The 20,769-nt window shown below is 35.2% G+C and overlaps 1 protein-coding gene across 5 annotated transcripts in view; it reads right to left on the bottom strand.

Annotated features, from left to right (window-relative positions):
* PRKCZ (protein kinase C zeta) overlaps nt 1-20,769 on the bottom strand; it is a 70,072-nt gene that overhangs the window by 24,832 nt on the left and 24,471 nt on the right. For 4 of the 5 annotated variants that reach the window (XM_030017611.2, XM_030017610.2, XM_030017614.2 and 1 more), the window contains 6 exons: nt 13,579-13,664; nt 10,504-10,635; nt 9,222-9,303; nt 8,446-8,498; nt 6,233-6,421; nt 3,185-3,282 (listed from right to left, as the gene is read on the bottom strand). In XM_030017611.2, coding sequence (XP_029873471.1) covers nt 3,185-3,282; nt 6,233-6,421; nt 8,446-8,498; nt 9,222-9,303; nt 10,504-10,635; nt 13,579-13,664 — 640 coding nt within the window. Of the gene's footprint in view, nt 1-3,184; nt 3,283-6,232; nt 6,422-8,445; nt 8,499-9,221; nt 9,304-10,503; nt 10,636-13,578; nt 13,665-13,781; nt 13,891-20,769 lie in introns of those variants that run through there. The other variant, XM_030017615.2, reaches the window with a different exon arrangement.

Genomic DNA, 20,769 nt, shown 5'->3' on the forward strand with positions numbered 1-20,769 from the left:
TTAACATACACATACAAAATTATTTCTATTAAACCCCATGATCATCCCTGAACTCCTCCTGATACACTGTTAAGAAACATACTGTCACTCCTAGAAGGGAAAAAAAAGTTCTGTTTTATTTGTATAGACAGACTGAGACTAAAGAATTTGAGGACTGAGACTCCATTCTCCTATGTCCATTATTTATCAGAGATGAAAACTAAATTTGGTGAGCTAGCAGGACAGATAATGAAATCCCACCCTCCCTTTACTTTGCCAACACCTTTATCTGTAGAAAAACATGAATTAAAAGAAAGTGTAACCGACCCACTTCTGTTATTCTCTACACAGCATATTCACTAAATGGAAGACCTGGGCACAGAAAGGCTGCAGTGTCAAGGCTTATTAGTTCCTCTGTAGGACAAGTTTTTGAAACAGTCTTCTCAAAACAAACAGGAGAAAAGTCAGTAGGGGAAAGAAATATAGGTGGAATCAGCCATATAAAAAAACCTTCTATTACAGTTTGCAGGAAAGGTTTCATCCTTGGGAAAGTATGATGCCAAGGTCAGGGAGACCTACAGGATAGAAACATGCTGAGTGAGAGTTTCTTATGAAGGTTGCAGCTGTCCCAGGAGGCAGTAGTTCCTTATACACCTAATATTCCATGAGTTGAAAACTCCTTTCCATATATCCACACACTGGAAAACATTCCATTTGGTAAACACATGCTCCAGTCTCTCAGACCATTCTAATTAGTAACAATTAAAGAAGAATTCTACCCCCCCACCCTTCCTTTGAAAAGGGATTCTTCATTTGAAACACTTAAAGTATTAAAAACTTAAAAGGTAAACCAGGAAAAAATTCTTGGACACAACCCAGCTTGCAACTCTTTCAGTGGCCTTCCCACAAGAATATAAAAACTAAACTAAAATTAAATAACCAATCAATAAAATAGATAACAATGCCATTAGTATTTTATTACAGCATTCCTGATATTTTTTGCTTCCAACTTTCCTATCCTATCTAGGAGCTTCCAATGTTATATCACCATTCAAAACCTGCAATCTAAAGTTCCTTGTGTCAAGTCATGTTCAAGCACGTAAGTAAGTCGATACTGGTAGTTCTTGCTGGTTTTAGAAGGATTTACTCAAACACCAATGGTTTTGCAGGATGGAGATTGCAGGATGGAGATTTCAGACTGTTACCATCTTGGAAGACACTTATCTGGCAGTTCTGGGCAAGCCCAAGACACATATTTTATTACAATAATAAAACAAGCATCACTAGTACCTGAAAATGTAAACAGCTACATTTAGTATCAAGTAGCATCTTTAAGTACACATTTCTTTTATCTTCAAAAATTTATTTAAAATTCTATTTAAAAGAAAGGACATGTTCTTTTGCAACTTCCCCGTCCCCCCGCTCCGTCCCCCATTAGTACACTTATACACAAACTGTTGTCATATTACAACTTGTTTTCTTTGGGCCAGTTAACGCAATCCAATGTTGATGAATTTATTCACTTGAAATCAGTTTCGTGCTTCTCTTTTGTGTAATGAGGTCATAATTGTGATTTTATAACATTACAGCTATAACCAAATTTTGAATTCATGACACTATGGCTATATCCATGGCAAATGGCTGAAGTTATAAACAAAAAATTATAGTTTCACTGCAAGGAGAAGCTAGGCTGCAAAAACAGGACTCCTAAAGATACAACAGGAATACAGTCAAAGCTTTGACTACATTCAGCATTTTTTTTTTTTTTCTATTTCTGCTCCTCGACTATGTCAGCATAACTACCAAAGTGGCATGCAAAAGATCTTTCTATTGCTGACTTCAGCCTTTTTCTTGTTTCCAGTATCTATATGAAACCTCATTCTCAATACTTCACCCTGCCCAACCACTTGAATTTCTATATTACATGTTCACTACTACTTAGTGTTTGGTGAGAAGATGTTTGTGAATGTTGTTTTAACTTAAAGGGCCTTTCACAAGTTTGTTAGTTGTCTAAAGACTTAGTTTTCCTGTCTGGAAGACAAAGTTCTTTTGGTCAGATCCTTAGTCACCTTTAGAGATCATTCTTTCTCCCTGCTCCAAAATACTCCCTAGTCCATGTACCTTCAGAATGCTCTTCATACAGCTTCTTTACTTCCTTTATCTTAGCTATGTTTTCCCTGCTAGGAAAATGCTATTTCCTATGACTATAACCATTAACGGGTTGAAAGTTTGGGGACTGAAGAAATGGTACAGTGCATAGCGTCATATTTTAAAAATTGATAATACACACTGTAATGAACAGGTGATTATTCTTAAGGATAAGTGACTAGATAATCCATGAAAACTTCTTAAAACTGTTTGCATTCTACACTGCATGCTATTCAAGTAAGTCAGATAGAATGACTTTTATCTCCTGATTATGATACATATGGCACCAGACATAAAAGTGTAACAGTAAACAGGTGCCTGTGAAAACAAAAGACCCCAAACCACAAAACCCCACACATCCAAATTCCCCAGTGACATACATAAGCATGGGCATGACAGTTCTTGATTTTCTTCATATTCCAATTGCAAACTAAGAAGTGGATTGTGCATACAAGGACAAAAAAATTAGTATTTCAAAGTAGCTAAGAGTTTATTAAGCACTTCTTCAAATCAAATCACATACTTCATCGATATGTGCTAAGGGCTCATAAGCCTCATAGGTAAAAAATACTTCATACACATGTAGGTTTTTAAGTTATTATTAAAAGCTGTTATTACTGAGCAGGCCAACTCTTACGCTATTTTGAAGAACAGAGAACTACAGTTTGGCCCTCCGAGAACCAGTTTGGCCCTCCCCAGTAGAATCAGGTATTATAAACTATCTCTTACAAAGCTCTGTTTTACCCCACCACCATCCTCCTACTCCTGAAGCCACACAGCCTGTGCTCAGGAAGACAGCGCGCAGTTCCTCCTCTTTCTCATGCATCTTATCCCTTCAGATCTGGACCTGGAAAACCCTGCCCTTTTTCTCTAAGCCATATTGGCTAAGCTACCCCGCTAGAACTTGCTTTGTTGTAGTAGTGAATCCCTGACAATACTAATGCTTCCTTCCAAAAATTACTGACTATGTGATGGCAGTGGTTATGTTTGCTTTATGAGAAGCAGTTAGTACAATGATCAAGATTTTCAAAACAAAATAATTTCAGATCTTTCTTACCGACTTGTTGTTTGAAAGCATGAATGTAAACCAACTAGGAATGGGTTACTGGATGCCTGTTCAAACACATGTTTCTCTGTCTGTACCCAATCAATATCCTGAAATAGAGTAATTGAACAATCAGAACTCCTGCTGGATAACCACTGTGGGTATTCCCAGAAAAGAAACTGTGAACATCTATGCTCCCTTACATAATACCGTCATTGTTACATATGTTCTTCAGAAAGACAAAACCCCCTAAAATCTGGAGGAAGTTATAAAACAATTCAATTACATATTCAGAAGTTTCTTAACCATTTAGTAAGGTCTGCACAAAATTTAAGCCATTTAAAAAACATCATATATCTGCAATATTTGATACACAGCTCATACTGCTTCATAGAAATAAATTCAATTATCTTAGATAAATGATCCTAGGGCTGCTGAAGCAACTCATGCCAGTAACACAAGCAATTTGAATATCCAATTTTTAAAAGGTTCAAGTAAACTGAACTTCATTTTGAACTTCAGATGAGAAAATGAATTCAGTGGAACTACCAAAACCTGATTATGATTAGTTTGTCCAACCAAAATCATTCTTAAAAGTATCACAGACTACCTTTAATACCTCAACAGGGAGAAGTCCCGAATAGCCAGTGCAATACCATGTAATAAAAACCTATCAAAATTTGAATGATACTGGCATAGTACTGCAAAATTCAAACCTTACAGACAACTGTGTTTAGCAGTAGATACTCACTCTTCATGCAATACACCAATCACATTCCACCCTGCAAACACTCAGCACCCTGCCAATAAACTAGAAATATAATTGTTCTAAAAATTCTCTATTTCCAACAGATACTTCCAGCTTCCCAAACAATCTAGAGACAACAAAGAAAGACACTGAGAGACCAGACCTTCTTGTCAAGGATAGTTAGCGAAACTGAAGTCTCAAAGGAAATCAAGAAATGTCACCATCAAATTAAATCTGTTAGGTTTTACGTTTGGACACTCCTGAAGATACAACACCTTGGAAGGTTAAACCTGGGTCCAAACACGAGCCCCAAATCCAATTTTTAATAAAACAATGCACATGCTCACTTCTCTTTGGTTTTGCTGAATGAGCTTCTCTTTAAGAGTCTTTAAACTAACCCCTTCATTATTGCACTTGTGTACTTATTATACTGGTGCACTACTGTTAACAAGATTAAGCTCAGAAAAATTTAATAGCAGAAGGCCAGGTATTTGATTTGCTTCAATCTCATTTAGAAAATAATCTTTACTTCTCTCCAATATCAACCACTACCTGGAACGCACTAGGTGATTTAAACATACTGATACTTGCTATATAATTAATTTTCTTTCTCCATGAAACACTTAGTAGGTGAAGTTTCCATTACTTGCAGTATCTCATGCATTCACAGAGTTCAGTTAATTTCCTACCAATTCCCAGAACTTCATTATACAGCCTATCTTATAGAAAAGAAAAAAACAATTAGCTCAGCCTTCTATGCAATTATCTATGAGAGCCACTATTCAAGAACGACTTTTCTCATCTACCTCTGATTCTCAGGAACAACTGCATAACTCATTAAATAATATTCTTCTTTAGCTTCTACCTTCTTGGAAAAACCTATGTTAAAAAGGAAACTCTAAACAAACCACACAACGGTCTAATCTTCGGTCACGGAAAGAAACATCAAATAAATGAGCAGGTCAAAGTATTTTAGAAGAACTTTACAACTTTACTTTCCTAACCCTAGCCTCTGGAATAATGACAAAAATGGCAACCAGAGAAACTAACTGGAACTACCAACACAAATAGTACTTAAAACAATGTATTTTGTTGGTTTGTTTTTTTTTTCCAACATTCTTCTTTCAAGAAATCTAGTCTTCCTAACAGCATAAAATTAATATAACATCATTAGCTTAAAAATTGCATTCTATTTGAAAAGTTCACTTTATATTGTAAGAACAGCTATATAAGAAATTCTTTATGAGGTGAGACTGATGGTCCATCTCTTATTTTAATTAGAGTTTGGGATTCCACCCAAAAGGATGACACAGTACTACTGTACTCTTCAAATATTTAATAGTGTCATGCTTTATGTACCCCATCATAGACACTGCAGCATTCCAATAAAGCTGGTCACCTGACAACATTTATTATCATTTTGTCAGGCCTCTCAGCCATTTTATCAGGGCTGTGGTCTGGCCACATGCATTCCAGTTGCCCCATCCCCTGTTCCGTTACTTAACACAGCAGGTTCCAGTCTAATGGCATTGTAGGTAGTTCAAATCTGCCTTCCTTGCGTGCTGTGACTGGTTCATCACATTTATGAAAAAAACAGAATGGATATAAACTCTATACCTTTCAAGAAGTATGAGTATTACAGGAAAAAGATGAAGGCTTTTTTCTCCCTTTTCTCTCCCTCCCCACCCCAACTTGTACATTTGAGATCCTGTATTAAAAAAAATTTCAACAGGATTTTGAAAATAATTGAGAAATGCAGCACTGATTTCTGTGACAGATTTTTTTTTTTTTTACAAGCCAGTTAAACCATAGTGACCTCAAATAGTAGTAGCAGAATTTTTTTTAAACCCATGGAAAAAAAATACCCAAGTACTGTGTCACTTGCACATAAGCTCTATAATCGTAAACGTAAGAACACAGTTTCAGCTCCTATGCTGAAATACAGACAATACTTTGCAGCTACATTCATTTGTCTTGGAAAACATCTTTGTTTTCTTTCAAAATTAAGTGCCCAAATTCCACCCTATTTATCTCATCACTTGGATTAGCACATGGAGGTTGGAATATTTTTCACATGCATACTAAGACAATTAATAATTGTCAATTGTTATTAAAATAAGGGACATTTCTCTCAGATTTAATCTTGGTGCTTCATGCAGACAGTTGATAACAGATGAGTTCAAAAGTCAATAAAACTTCTGTTACAGAAATGTTGTCTAAAACCTTAGCTGCTTTCTTACTTGAATCTTTTTTGTTAAAGCATATTACGTTTTTACAGTATGTAACAGAACGCAATTAACACAGTCTTTTACCTCATCATCATGGACCAATTCTTTTTTCACTACTTTCATAGCATAAATTTGATCATTCTTTTTTAACCGAACTAAAAGAACTTTGGCATAACTTCCACGTCCGATAACTCTGATTAAATCAAAGTCCTGTAGTCCAAGCCCCTGAGAAATCTTAATTCCATCCATTCCATCAATGACTGGTTTGATATCCTGTATAAAAAGAAACAGATGCTAGAAACAGAAGACATTTTCGTAACAAGTAACTATTAAAGCAATGAGGTCTTTAACCACTGGACAGAACTTGCTGAGTTTCCTTACCATTGCCACTGGCACACAGATCTGAATGGCTGATTATAACACATTAGTTTAGAAATGTTTGTTTGGTATTGTTCTTACTAAAAGTTACTGTGTTTTTCAAGGCAGTAGTTCATTCAATGAATCATTTAAATATTTCCTACTGGAAAATGGAAAGCAATGCCTTGAGAAATGAAGTTCTATTCAAATTCTTGAACTGCAAGCCACGTAGAATTATACTTTGTACTAAGTGAAGAGCATCTTTCATATTCTGACAGATATTGTAGTACAAATTAATGAAGGCTATGTAAAAGACGACGGATAAGGAAACATTAGTTTGCTAATGAATATACCTGTCTTGGTTTCAGTTTGGGCAACAGCTGTCTGTATGAAGTTCACTACAGTTTTAATGAAAATGAAGATTTCTAATAGGTGCCTGGGAACATACAGAAGCAGACGCCAATTTCTCAGAAGTGAGAATTTGCAGGAAATACTCCACTATGAAGAATGTTATTTTAAAATTCATTACTTTAAAAGATACATTTTACTTGGCTGTTTGCTGAAATTAGACGTGAACACATGAGACTGAAGATCAAGCAGTTGAACTAGACAAATGCTGCATGTACTTTACCATTTTATGTTTTACCAATATATACAATGCTTTGACATACTTCTGTGGCCTATTTTTATCTGACCTCATACTACTGTACTTGTAGACAGATCAGCATTCTGCTGAACTACGGAAAGTATTTATATAAAGAATCTTGATCTAGGATTGACTGCTATTAGAAGAGATTGCTCTGAGCTTAAAGATTGTAGTCAACAAAGCTCCCAGAATGCCACTTCCTCTCTGTAGGATACCTTAAAATATTTTAGTAAAGCTCAACAGCAAGGTGGGAAAAACAGAGCAGGATAATTCAGGACACTTGAGCAAACAGCACCTATCAAAATTTAAACACAAACAATACCTACCTGAGCACTAACCATAGCTGAAGTCAGCAATAGTAGATAGCAATTAAAATTCTCTGACATGTTTTAAATTTATACCCTTCCACCTCTGAATTTGAGATAAAATCTAAAGCCACGTGACTGAAAATAAGGCAGTCACTTACCCAAGAGCAGGAACTACTCAAGTGTGAAATAATGGTAGTGACAAGTATTGTAGTAGAGGTAGAGGAAAAAAAGGTGCAGGCTTGTTAAAAGTGGGATATCAAACAAACTGCTAGTGTTCTGCAGAGTGCATCCTATTTATTTTAAATATGCCAGAAGCAATTTTTAAAACAAATGTCTTGAAGCCCTTTAGAATTAAAGCATATGAGGATTTTTCAAACTGCTTTAAGGGAATAACATTCTTGGTATGCAGAGATTGTGTCAGACTGTCTACAAAAGAGCTGAAAAACAGAGTTTAAGTGTATGTTATTCTACTTGGATTTCCACAGGAGCTGTCTATAAATTATTAGGTATTATTTATATGAAACATCTCAGAGAGCTGGACAGTTAATGTACCAGACTGAACCAACTTTCATAGTGATAGCCTGTAGAGGTAGCCTGAGGGTGATAAAGGGTGTACATCCATTAGAGAGAGCAAACAAGACAATGTCAAAGCCACCATTTACTGCAAGTACCAATAAAGTCAAACCCTCTGCTAAATCACTGTTCCAACACAAATGGAGGGGAGGAAAAAAAAAAGGGGGCGGGGGGGGAATCTTTCTCACATCATGATTGGGATAACAAGAGCTATATACAGAAGAAATCTGAAAAATCCAACAAAAATGCTTAAAAAAAAAAAAACCGAACCAAGCAGTTTTCAGAAGGAAAACCCAGACCTCTTTTTTTAAAATGTAGCAGAAAAAATAGGACAAATAATTAGCTATTTTATAAGAAGTTGTATGATTTAAGAGTCTGTAAATGTGGATTATGAAAACATTTTTAAAACGTACCTCAGAGTCATCTTTAATGTTGTCATGTTTCCGGTTTGAAGGAATGTAGGGAACTGGAAAAGAAATCAAACAAGTAGTGTGGTTATTCAGGCCTTCATTAGAAATAATTTTAAAAATTGATAAATGGAAAGATGATTTAGTAGCTTAGGGTCAGCAGTTTGCTTTAAATACCATGGGACAGTTGATCAAATTTTTCCACCTTACTCTTGTAATCCTGCTAGCAGATCCTAAGGGCACTGCAGTAACAACCAGCTCTGAGACAGTAAGAAATTCATCAAGGAACCTTTGAGCTCATAATAGTATCTGACAAAGGCCAGAGTCATTTTGGAGAATGAGTATGATAAATGGGCCCTTAAAACAAGACAGGTTAAACCATCAAAAATATTAACCTAGAAAGAGTACTCCAAATTGCACAAAATTAAGAAATACTTAAAGTCTGAGGGTGCATATTAGCAATCATATTAGCATCATGGTTTGGATCTGAAGTACAGGTCTTTTGTTTGTTTTAAAAAGCAAATCTATTGTTGCCAGTTGCTCCATGCTTAACTTCATATTCCGGAATTGTTTCAGAGCATACGAATTTAGGATGAAACCAAACCAGATAATATGCTTCAGAAGTACATTTACTGTAATTGAGTCCCTAAAGAGCATTTAGTTCATGGGACTAAACTAGAGCTAATCTGAAGTAAACTTTAAAAAACCCGAGCAGGTAGAGTGGAAACTGGGCCTCCAAATGGGGAAACACATGAATTCCAACTTAACAAGAAAGTACTCACTTCCATCAGTTTCTTCTGAAGGGAGGTCAACTTCATCATTTTTATCATCTAACTGAGGTTCCTGGGAAGGCATGACCGAATCCTTGCAAAACACATAAGTTACATAGGAAAAAACCACTGGTTTATGCAGTCCCTTAAGTGACTATGTCTTGCCATATAACTACAATACAGTGAGAACCTTACATTTGTATCTTCCAGAATGAAACTGGATTTTGTAGAAAGTATTTCCGAATATGAACATTTTGTAATGCATTATAAAACCAGCCTACCAAAAGCCTAAATGCTATGTCAACCATTCACTGCAACTACAACAGCTGTTTAGCTGCCTTCTAAAAAGTAAGACTACCGTATTTTATTGCAAAGTTCAAACTTTAATTCTATTTAAGACTTCTGAGTCTGTTTCACATGGAACTGCAACAAAGTAAACACTTCAGCATGAAGTTACACACTCAATTTAGAGCGCCTTCCTTTCCTGTTTAAAAAGCAGGAATTGTTATTCATTATGCAAGAGTAAAGATCACAATACCAAATAGTTTTACAGTACATTTGGACACTGGTCTCATTCACAACTCGTGAGACATGTAGGACTACTCCAGTAGGTATAGCAACATGCATAAATAAATTGGTAAAGAATCTAGTAGTGTCAAAACAAATCACATGCAGTACCAATAAAGAAAAATATTGGTTTAAGTTTACAGTTAGAAAAAACATGATGCAACAACCAGCGAGATACTGGTTACAGTCTGTGATAAGTATGGGGAAGGGCTAAAATTTAGGGATACAGATTAATGTTAAAAGCCTAGGAAAGACACTAGCATTGCCACTGGAATATATGAGGGAAATGGAGAGGATGAGAACAGTACTGGAGAAACTGAGATGGCAAGAACATGAAAGCAACAAACCTTTTTGCAAGCAGTAGTGCAAAAACCACACAACTGCCTTAGTTCTTAAGGCATTCCCATAGGCTAAAAGAAACAAATGCTACAATTGTCAATGACAACTCTTTATCTGTCTGTAAAATACAGTACGTCTACTGGAGAAGTCAAACTCAAGCTTGCTCACACTTAAATCATATCACAAGTTTTCTTTTCTCACTTTGTCTCTACTGCTTACAACCCAGAGGCTTGTCCTCCACAGACATTTCAGAAACTGAAAACCAAATACCACCAAGTGTTATAAATCTACAACCATGCACAGCATTTAATTACTTACAATGCACATCTACAAACAGCAACACAGGACACAGTGAAACACCTTAGCATTGTACAGAATACAAACTTACCATATGCCTTTTGCAGGTCAGTGGAACAAGTATATGACAACGTTTATGGACCAACAGTTTGCAGTTGATACACTTGTAGCCTTGCCTTCCGAGACCCCATATCCTTTCACTGCACTGGCCACAATACGCTCTCTAAAAGCCAGAATGCATATTATCAATTCAATTATCAATTCCTTTCTGTAGGTGAGTAGTTATCTAGCACCAAGAATCCACCCTGCAAGAACCCATCCTAGTCACCTCCTAACAGATGTTCAATAATAATTCTTTTAGAATATCCAGCGGTTCCCTAATAACTGAAGGTTATACTTCATACTTAGAATTCAGATAAATGCAATCCTTTTTCAATGAAAGTTAAGAAAACAAGTCTCTCATGCTTATGGAACATATCACAGTCTAACATTAGCAAATCATTCTTAGAGAGAAAATATATTTTGAATTTCAGGTTCTGACAGAGGTTATCCAAACAAAACTGACAGGAATTTGTACTACACAAGCATGCATAAAAAGCACCCAAACCGACTGCTGTGGAGAACACTGGCACAAAATGTTACAAAAGACAAGTTAAAGTATGAAGAATGTTCTATATCTGCACCTATATACTTTAACAGTGGTAGAACATCAGTAGAAATTTCGCATAATTAAAATTAATCTATCAAGTCTGATGTAAAACCTCTGTATGTTGCACTATTTAATAGAAAAAATACACAGCCTTTTTTATACATGTAACAAAATGGCATTTGAATAAATTAAATCAAAATGAGGATAAATTAAGAAGCCAGACATTCTACTGCTGACTTTAACAGGGCAGGTCTTTAAATTTTTCCAGTGTGTGTGCTGTGGTCATTTTATCCACTCTACCCAAAGTGCCAAACAGCAATCTGAGATTCTTCCATACCAGGAAGTCACCTAGTCTTAGTTATTCCCTCTACACAGTACACAGGTTGCTAACAGAAGAATTACTCATTATTCCCTATCTGCAAATTTTCTCCAGTAATTACTGTAACAAGCTAAGACATTGCCTATCATTCTCCAATCTGCACATGAAGTCCTGCGCTCATCCCCCATTTCAGGCTTAGACAGAACTCTGCAACTGTCCCAAAGCCACAAAACAGTGAAAGTCTGTTCCTCCCAGCAAACTGCAAGTTAGAGTGTGGTTATTCAGATCCTCAGACTAATGAATCACACAGGGTATCCTGCCCAAAAGCATTAAGCTACTATAAATCCTTACTAGTAGTATTAGAAAAAATTTAAAAAAAAAATAAAAAAATCAAGGAATGGATCATTTTTAAAAAACTTTTTCTGTATTTATTGCCCTTTTCATATTTTCATAGCTGTAGAAAACAAAACTTAACTACATCGCATTCATCTGTACAGCCAGTCCTCCTTGATCAGGAGAAACCCAAACTGCATTGCCCAGGAAAAAAAACCAAACAACATACTGCCTAATACAACAGGAAGCCTTGGACATCTATAGCCACTTATTTCAAAATTCCTGGTCCATCAGACTTCCTTCAGTATTCTTGTATAGGTTTGGCAGCAGTAATATTAAGACTAAATAAAATGTCTTAGGCCCTGGAAATGACATAGAAGAAAATAATCTCATTTACTTCAGTCAGATGCAGGGAAACAAGGGGGGGGCAGGGAGAGATGTAGGGGCAGATCCCAAATTCCTTCAGTAGTACAGGTATCCCTCTCATACCTCTCCAAAACACATACAAATACATCCATAACAAAGAGTTAACCTTTACATTATGTTAAATAAGATTAAAGTTTAGATTCTCACATGTGTTCGTTTACCTGAATTACCTGAAAAAATTTTTAAAGGTTATTTTGAAAAAGGAATGAATTCATCAAGTAATACTCCAGTCGTAAAAATCCAGTCAGCATTAAAATTTGGTATCAAATTCAGTACTACATATATGGCCATAACTTATTATTAATTTATACATTTTAATGTCACATTTTACAGTTCATGTCAACTTTATTACTGACTTCAGTTGGATATAGATTGTGTTCTGCCTTTATATGATTTCAAACAGTTATAACAAAGTAGTCTTGTTTAAGACTGTTGACAAATGAGCATGCTAATAAGGTTTCAAAGTCTTTATGTGTATATTCACTATTTGCCTAATTTCAATTAAAACATCATTATCTACAATGTTATGGATTATTAATGTGGCAGGTATGCATTCACAATGTTTCAAAGAAATATGTTTTAACTATGTAGCAAAGAAGCACAAAAAAGTATATGTTTCATACTATAAATTTAAAAACTTGAGTTGGTATACCACATTATACAAATGCATGTTATAATTCAGATATATGACATTTTTCACATGTCTAGTGATAAGATACTGAGTTTTAAGAGGCTTTTCCTTCTCTCAGTACAGTTTTTGGGGTGGGAAGCATTAGGAAAAAAAATACGCTAATATCATTTAAAAAAAAAAGTTACTGCTGAATCAAAATGTTAACTCACCTCACTGTTTTGTACAGAATTCCTAGAAGTGTATACTACATTTGTATATATGCTGCAATACTTAGGCATAATGAGATAAGTGAAGGAGGTGTCTCAGCCTTAAAGCTACATTCACTTGCTCATGTGGATTAAGTCAGATTCTTAACGCCGTTGTATTTTAGCTCAATAAACCAGATATATTTTTTTTTCTTAATTAGATTATGTAATACCTCAGATTCAAAACAGTTAAAGCTAACATCAAGAGCTCTAATCTTTCAGAACAACAAAAAGTACTGAAGGTAAAAGATTATGCTAACATGCAATCAAAATCACATAGAATGGAGAGAAGAAAAGCTGCATCAGTTTAAATAGTCACAAAACCAGTTTTTTAGAGGCTTTAAAAACAATTTCCACCAATCATATATTATTAACTCCATCCCAGATTCAAAGACTTTCAAGTTTTTCTGACCTGAATAACACTGCATAGACCGAGAAGTCACATGAATAAGCATCTTGCTTTTCCTTTCTTTTCAACACTCAAATACAGAAAAAGCACAGACTGAGAAAACAATTTCCACAGAACATTACCAAAATCCAACATTTTATGCAATAGTACTCACTCTGTTAAAACGTTTGGCTTGAAACAAATGCCCATTCACTCGGTACAGCTTCCTCCATCTTCTGGCTCCACGTCGATAGATTGATTCTAAGAAAGAAATTAAAAAGGTGTAAAGCAGCAGCATGGTAGAACAGCAATACCAGAAACACTATGTTAAGCAAGTTGTGACTTAAAACAATCTTGCTTTTCTAAATATCAACGCACAGCTAAAAATCCCTGCTGATTTTTTTTTTTTTTTTTTTGAAGGCAGACGTAAATGACAGCTTCTGCAGGATGTGCTTTCACCACTGCCTCTCCCTTTTCTCTATCCCTGTCTCTTTTTCCTCACATGATCATAATCTTGTTACAGTTTCTTGGCTGCTTGCTGTTCAAGCTCAGGTGAGAGGGACAGATAACTGTTAAAAGAAACAGCTTCCTCTGGTAAAATTACAGTGCTGATCTCACCATGTCACCTTCATGTGTAAACACGTAAAGGGTGTTTGGTGCTAATAATGCTTTAGATATGCAATATTAAAGATGTCACAAGTCTTGAGAGTTACATTATTTGACCTCATTTTTATCTTGCCATTAAACATTACCAAACTATTTCTTCTGTTAGGGAAACACTTCAAGTGCAGGTCTGCAGTTATTTCTAATATATTCTAAACACAACAATAAGAAATCATTTAATCTATTTAAACCAGACTTTCCAAGGGGCCATATGTAACAGTACCTAGCATCTACTCCAAATTACTTTTGTTGTCACTTTTCACGTATGTGCAATTTTTGCATGACTAGCTAATTAGAGAATTTGATATTTAATATTAAGTGTTAAAAACGCATTGTGCAACACCAGTCCTATTTAGAGCTACACACAGCTGTAACGGTGACACAGACAACCCCTGCCGCATAACCAGGATCAGGAGCTTTCCATAGCAGGCAGTACAAGTGGGTACCGGGTGGAGTAGGGAATACAAGGGGGAAAAGAAGGGGGTCGCTTAAGCAAAAAATTCAGCAGTGATGTTAAAACTGACAACATATTCCTGCTATTAAGAGGCTAAAAAATTTAAAAAAAAAAAAAAAAAGAAAAAAAAAGTCAGATTTGCCAAGATTTTAACTGCTGAATAATTAGTTCCAATTACATCTATTAAGAGATTCAAGTTTAGGAGTTCTCAAAGTGTACTGTAATATTTAAAGTTAACAGGCATATTTTAGGCAGTGAGATAAGTCTGACAGATCCCCTTAAAAATTTCCAGGAAAAGTATTTTACAGTGTTTTTATGGGTGTTATAATATCCTCTTACTTGAAAAGAAATGTGAAAGACTAGAATAGCTTTAAAATAATGATATCGAAATAAGAGTTATCTCTAGTAACACAATGAGTTAAGATTTTCCAATACAAAGTTTCATGTATGCCTTTTTTAAAAAAAAAAAATTATTTATACTAGTTATAACGCAACTTAACCCAGTTGGCAGCTTGTACAAAATATATTTCATCTACTTCAAACAGAAGAAATTATTAAGTATGGCAGTTTCATAGGGAATGGAGAACTGAACAGCATAGGAAGTATAAAAAACTCCCATCTGAGAAGACAACAGTAAAATACACACTTTTATGGTATCTTCTGGATGGCTACATATATGCTGTATTTGGTACCTAGGTACACCGGTTCAGACAACCAACTCAGTTTCATAATAAGAGATTGTATTTGGTCAATATGAAATGATCCTCACTTCTTCCCTGTCACCTTAACAGGGTCTATCATAGCGCTTTATTTTTCTCTTCTAGAAGAGGTGCAGCTTCTCCCTAAGAATCTCAATCAGGAAGTTGAATGGGGTGGGGGGAGTTGTGCTGGGTTTTTTTGTTTGTTTTTAAGCTGAGAGTTCAGTATTACGTTAGCTGTTAACGCTATTCTTTAATCAGTCTAATACAAGTTAAACAATCTATAATAACCAATATAGTATGTAGAAAAATACGTAACGTTAGCTACAGCAGCCCATACAACACAGCAAAAAACATGTAAAATAAAAACTTTGATAGACTTGATTGACAAACATCACTACATTCTGACAGAGTATTAAACTGTAAATTTATAATCCTCAGAAGTTAATGCAAAACCATCTTAAAGTTTCATCTTCAATGTTTCTGTCTTTCAATTTTTAAACAGTTAAGTTTTAAATACCCACACCTTAAAGATGAAGTTTTTTTTTTTTTTTAAATAAAAAAACCCCAAACGTTTGCACTGTCAAAAGATACTGCAAGTAGTAAAGAGTTTCTTTGTTGAAAAATTATTTTACATTAATATTGAGCAAGCCAAAACCATAGGCTACTGACACACAATGTGTGAACACTGATTGCAATACTGGGTCTGATTTTAGATACTCTATTTTTGTCCTTCAAAAGCAAGACACATAAAAGTATTGAAGTTTCTGTGACTCCAGAAATCTAAAGTGCCAAATCCGTAAACATTTATATGTTATTCTATTTGCATGTGCAAATGTTTACTTTGCAAGTGTTTGAAATGGACATTATGCTATTAAATGAACTGTTAACAATTTGGAAAAAAACCAACTTCTCGAAGGAGGCTGAAAGACTACATGCCATAGTAGTGGCAAAGATACAGTTACTAGAATAGAGGTATATCACTTGATAATGTTTATTTGACTCATAACTCTTCAAAATCTGCCAAATACAAACTTTAAAGCAAATTAAAAAAACCCTGCTCTTCCTAAGTGCAAAGAAAATTTAAATGAGATCCTAGCAAAACTATTGCAAAGTTTTTGCCTATAAATATGCTTAAACACAAACATCAATGAAAAACCGTTCCACCACTTGTAGGATGACTTTTCACCAAGAGAAAAAAACTTCACAAGGATTTTTTCCAAAATAGCTAATTGATTCATTAGACAAAGCACCATATGGAGACAACCTAATACATCTGCGTTCCGAACATTAGCTTATCACTGACATGAGGAATATTAAGTGAATGATAAGTTAACGAGCAGCTTGTGCTGAAGAAGTCTGTAAATAAAGGAGCAAGTCACTTCCCTAATTAACAATAAATATTAAATCAAAGTCAGGGTTTTATATCATATACTTGTGAGGCAACAGTCTAACAAAAACCAAACTTAATATAGCACAGCTTTAAAAAGTAGGAACACCTACAATTTACTGCTATGACTACCACTGATTCAGTGTAGGGTCTAAGGCAAATCAATTCCTATTCCCTGTCTCTAAAAGGGGCCAAGGTAAAAGATGACAAAACAGCAACCATTGTAAGACACGCCTTCATATCACAAGTTCTATTATTATTACACAATAAGATAAAATTTACATGACAGAATAATATGTTCTTAGTATTATCAATAAGAGTACTCATTTTTGTAGTCTATATTCAGTCAGTGGCACAAAGTCTAGTTGGAATCCAGTGATTATCAGCGTTCTCCAGGGGACAATACCAGCTCCAATCCTGTTCAACATCCTCATTAGTGATCCAGACAGTGCAGAGCATACCCTCAGCGAGTTCGCTGATGATACAAAACTGGGAGGAGTGGCTGATACGCCACAGGGTTGTGCTGCCAGAGAGACCTCAACCCCTGAAGAACTGAGCAGGCAGGAACCTCATGAAGTTCAGAGGTAAGTGCAAAGTCCTGCACCCAGGGAGGAATAACCCCATGCACCAGTATGTGCGAGGGGCTGAGCAGCTAGAAAGCAGCTTTGAAGAAAAGGACCTGAAACACAGGAGGTTCCATCTGAACATCAGAGTGAGAGTGACTGAGCACTCAACAGGTTGCCCAGAGAGGTTGTAGAGATATTCAAAAGCTGTCTGACATGATCCTGGGAAACCTGCTTGGAATAACCTACGGAACTGGACTAAAATGTGTATTCTAAGTATCTAATAAAGCACTCATGAAAGAGGACATCCTCCCTAAAAATTCACTTAAGGATAAAATGGCAGATTATAAAAAGGAGTTTGGGTTTTTAATATTATTTTGAAACATTATCAGCCTAAAAAATCCTAACTAGAGCTATACTAGATCAAAGAAACCATCCTGAACAATAAACAGAATCTTAAAATGGCAGTAGGTATGTATCTTGAAAAAAGAAACAATTTATCATCAGTGTTCTGTGTGAACAAAGCTCGCATCTTAGTACGCTTTTCACCCCTACACTTCATATGGGAAAAGGATACTTTTGAACCTGAAACAAAATGTTTTGGTACACCTTTCCAGAACACTTTAGGATAAAACAAGTAACGGATTCCATGATTCTTGATAACCAAGAACTAAAACAAGTTTTTACAGCCATGATTGATTCCAGACACCTAGAAAAAGGAATGCAATCAGAAAAGCATGAGGATTTAATTACTGTGTTTAATGAGAAGGGCTACTTTTTAATTTATTTTACAGTACACATCAGTTAACTCATTAAGGACTTTGAGTTAGCTGCTTGGAGGCTGAAGGAGATATCATACCCCTAATTAAACAAAGTAATCTTTCCTCTCTGATTGATATTAAAGACAAGCCTTTGCCTAACAAAAAAAAAAATTAAACATTAATTTTGTATGTGAACAAGTTTAGAGGAAAACTCAAAAGATAATTCAAGCTGCTAACAGGGATAACAAATTTTTATTGGGGAACACAAATATATATTCTAATTACAATGAAGGTACCAAACTTTATCTGCTTCCAGGATTGGAAAATTGGAGGACAAGAAAAAGAGATTGTTTTTCATGTTAAGATTACAAGGGAAATAAAAATACTCAAACTGAATGCCTGAAACAAAATTAACCAGCTGTCTCTACATAAAAAGCAGTGTGAAACGACTGTTGCTGTTGTGCAATTCTTCCCTCTGTTGTCAAGCTGTGCAACTACATTGCTAACAGTAATGCACAATGAACCTTGTAAATATATTTAATATTGTTTTTTCAAAGACATTCCCTAGGGTTGGGGTTTTTTTCATCTTTTAAAAAATATTGTAGAAAAAACTTTTAAGAAAAAATACACAAAAAATTAATTGTGGATATAAATGGATAAGCAATTTGTCTATTGTTCAGTGTTCATTACAAATTTACTCATCTGCAGAAGATACTCCCCCAATTCACTAATGACCTCCTCAGACCTTAGCAGAAAGCATGTGAACCTTGCCTTTAGAAATGTAACTTGGTAAAGTAAGGAGAAATAGAAGGCACAATTACTTTTCAAGTGACAACCTTCCCAGCACTGGAGAAAAGAAAGAATTTAAAAGACAGGTCCAACCTGCCCCCAAGCCCAAAATATTATTTTTCCATCTGAAAGTTTAGAAATGCTTATATTTTCCAGAATATGTAAGAAACTTCATCAGTTGCCTGAAAAGTGTGGTTTGCACCAATGAATGGCAGTAAGATGGCCACAAAAAAATTATTTCCTCTGCATTTGGATTTACAAATGCAATTCCAGAGTCTGCTTTTATGTGATCAAACTATAATGAAATCTTTTACTATACTAAGCACAGAGATAATTTGCTATTGCTGCAAATCACTTCTCAGAGATTAATGCAACTTGTTTACAGGCCAATTACATTGCCTGCCAGCTGGACAGTATGAGAATGCCCAGTTTTTGTTTTGTTCTTTTAATGTTTTGCTGAGCAGACAAGTGAGCATTCTTTCAAAACCAACTCATGAATTACAAGTAGGAAATTGAAATTGGTATTTCAGATAGACTCTGAATTAGATAAAAAGATTACATATAAAAATAATTACACATAAAGATAGAATAAACTTCGGGAAAGTAAATTCTAAAGAACTTTGATAGTATGTTGGTTCACATATCTGTTACTTAATATGTCCCAAAGAGTTAAATTGAAACAATAAAACTGCTTTCTGAAGCACATAACAGACATACATTGTATGGGATGTGAACTGGCTCCTCTTTTTATTATGAATAAGCTGCTCTGTACAATTGCCATTCCTTTTCAGAAGTTAGAAAAGTAAAAGAGTATCCTCAACAATATACAGGTATTAAGTGCTTTCACTTCTTGAAGTTATTAAAATGGTCAGAAGACAGCATTTTGGTTTTTATTTAATTTATCTTAAAACTGATTAGCAGTTGGGGAACCGTATCCCCGTCCTTCTTTTCTTTTTCAACAGACACTAAAATTAACTACAAAGTCAGATCAACCTCTATTTAAAAAAAAAAAAAAAAAAAAATCAAGCACAATTAAGAGAGCAATAATGACAAAGGAAGTGTACTACATACAGCATCAGCAGAGAACCAGTAAGGAAATAAAACTCAGTACAGTTATTATAGAACATTAATATTTACCCAGCATTTATTGCAACACAGCTAGAATACTGTTTGAATATCCTATTCCCCACTGACTTAGAAGGGGGTCAACTGACTCCCACTTGAGGACTGCTAGGTGGAAAACCTGTCCTCCATACACACTCTTTTCTCATGCATGATCTCTTGGCTGCTTGTATTCATATCCTTCTGTTAAAATGGCTCCATGCCATTGCAAGGTGATAAGTCACATTTATGAAGACAATGCCAATAAAAACAGAGCTAACATCTCATTTTGAAGAAGTCTCTGCTGCACTGGTGCTGTATGCCCCTTTAGATCAATCACACCTGTTAAGGCCTTATGCTCTTTCTTGGTCTCCAAGTTAAAAAGCTCATTATGAATGACAATTAGAAAATCTGGATTGCCTTGTCATTAAAAATACCGATTGCATTCAAAATACATGAGAAAATTAAGAAACAAAGGGATCTAAAAAACTATTTTTAAAACACAGGCTTTCACCTTCAAACAAAAAATACAACCTTATATTCACAGAAATAACAAAAAAATAAAACATTTAGGCAATACATAAGTTGTCCTTAAAAGTTCCCTTTACTTGTGATCAACAGAGGCACTGATCAATCGGAAAAAATATTGTGGATGAGGCCTCAAGAGGTGCACCTCACAGAGACACCCAGTGTGGAAGACAACAATGCATCCTACCAGAATAACAAGCAAGACAGTTACTTCAGCTCTCAAACAGGAGACATCCACGGATTTGACCTAATATCTCTTGAGCAAAAGCAAATAATCAACTGATACTTTAAAAGATATATCTAAACATTTAGTAGCAAATACAGTTTACAGAATTATTTCTTGAAAATTGTAATGGAAATGTAACCCTCCAATAATCACAGCAAACAAATGCACGAGATAACTTGGCATGTTTCTGCCA

This window comes from Aquila chrysaetos, chromosome 6 (assembly GCF_900496995.4).
Source record: "Aquila chrysaetos chrysaetos chromosome 6, bAquChr1.4, whole genome shotgun sequence".
NCBI lineage: Eukaryota > Metazoa > Chordata > Aves > Accipitriformes > Accipitridae > Aquila > Aquila chrysaetos.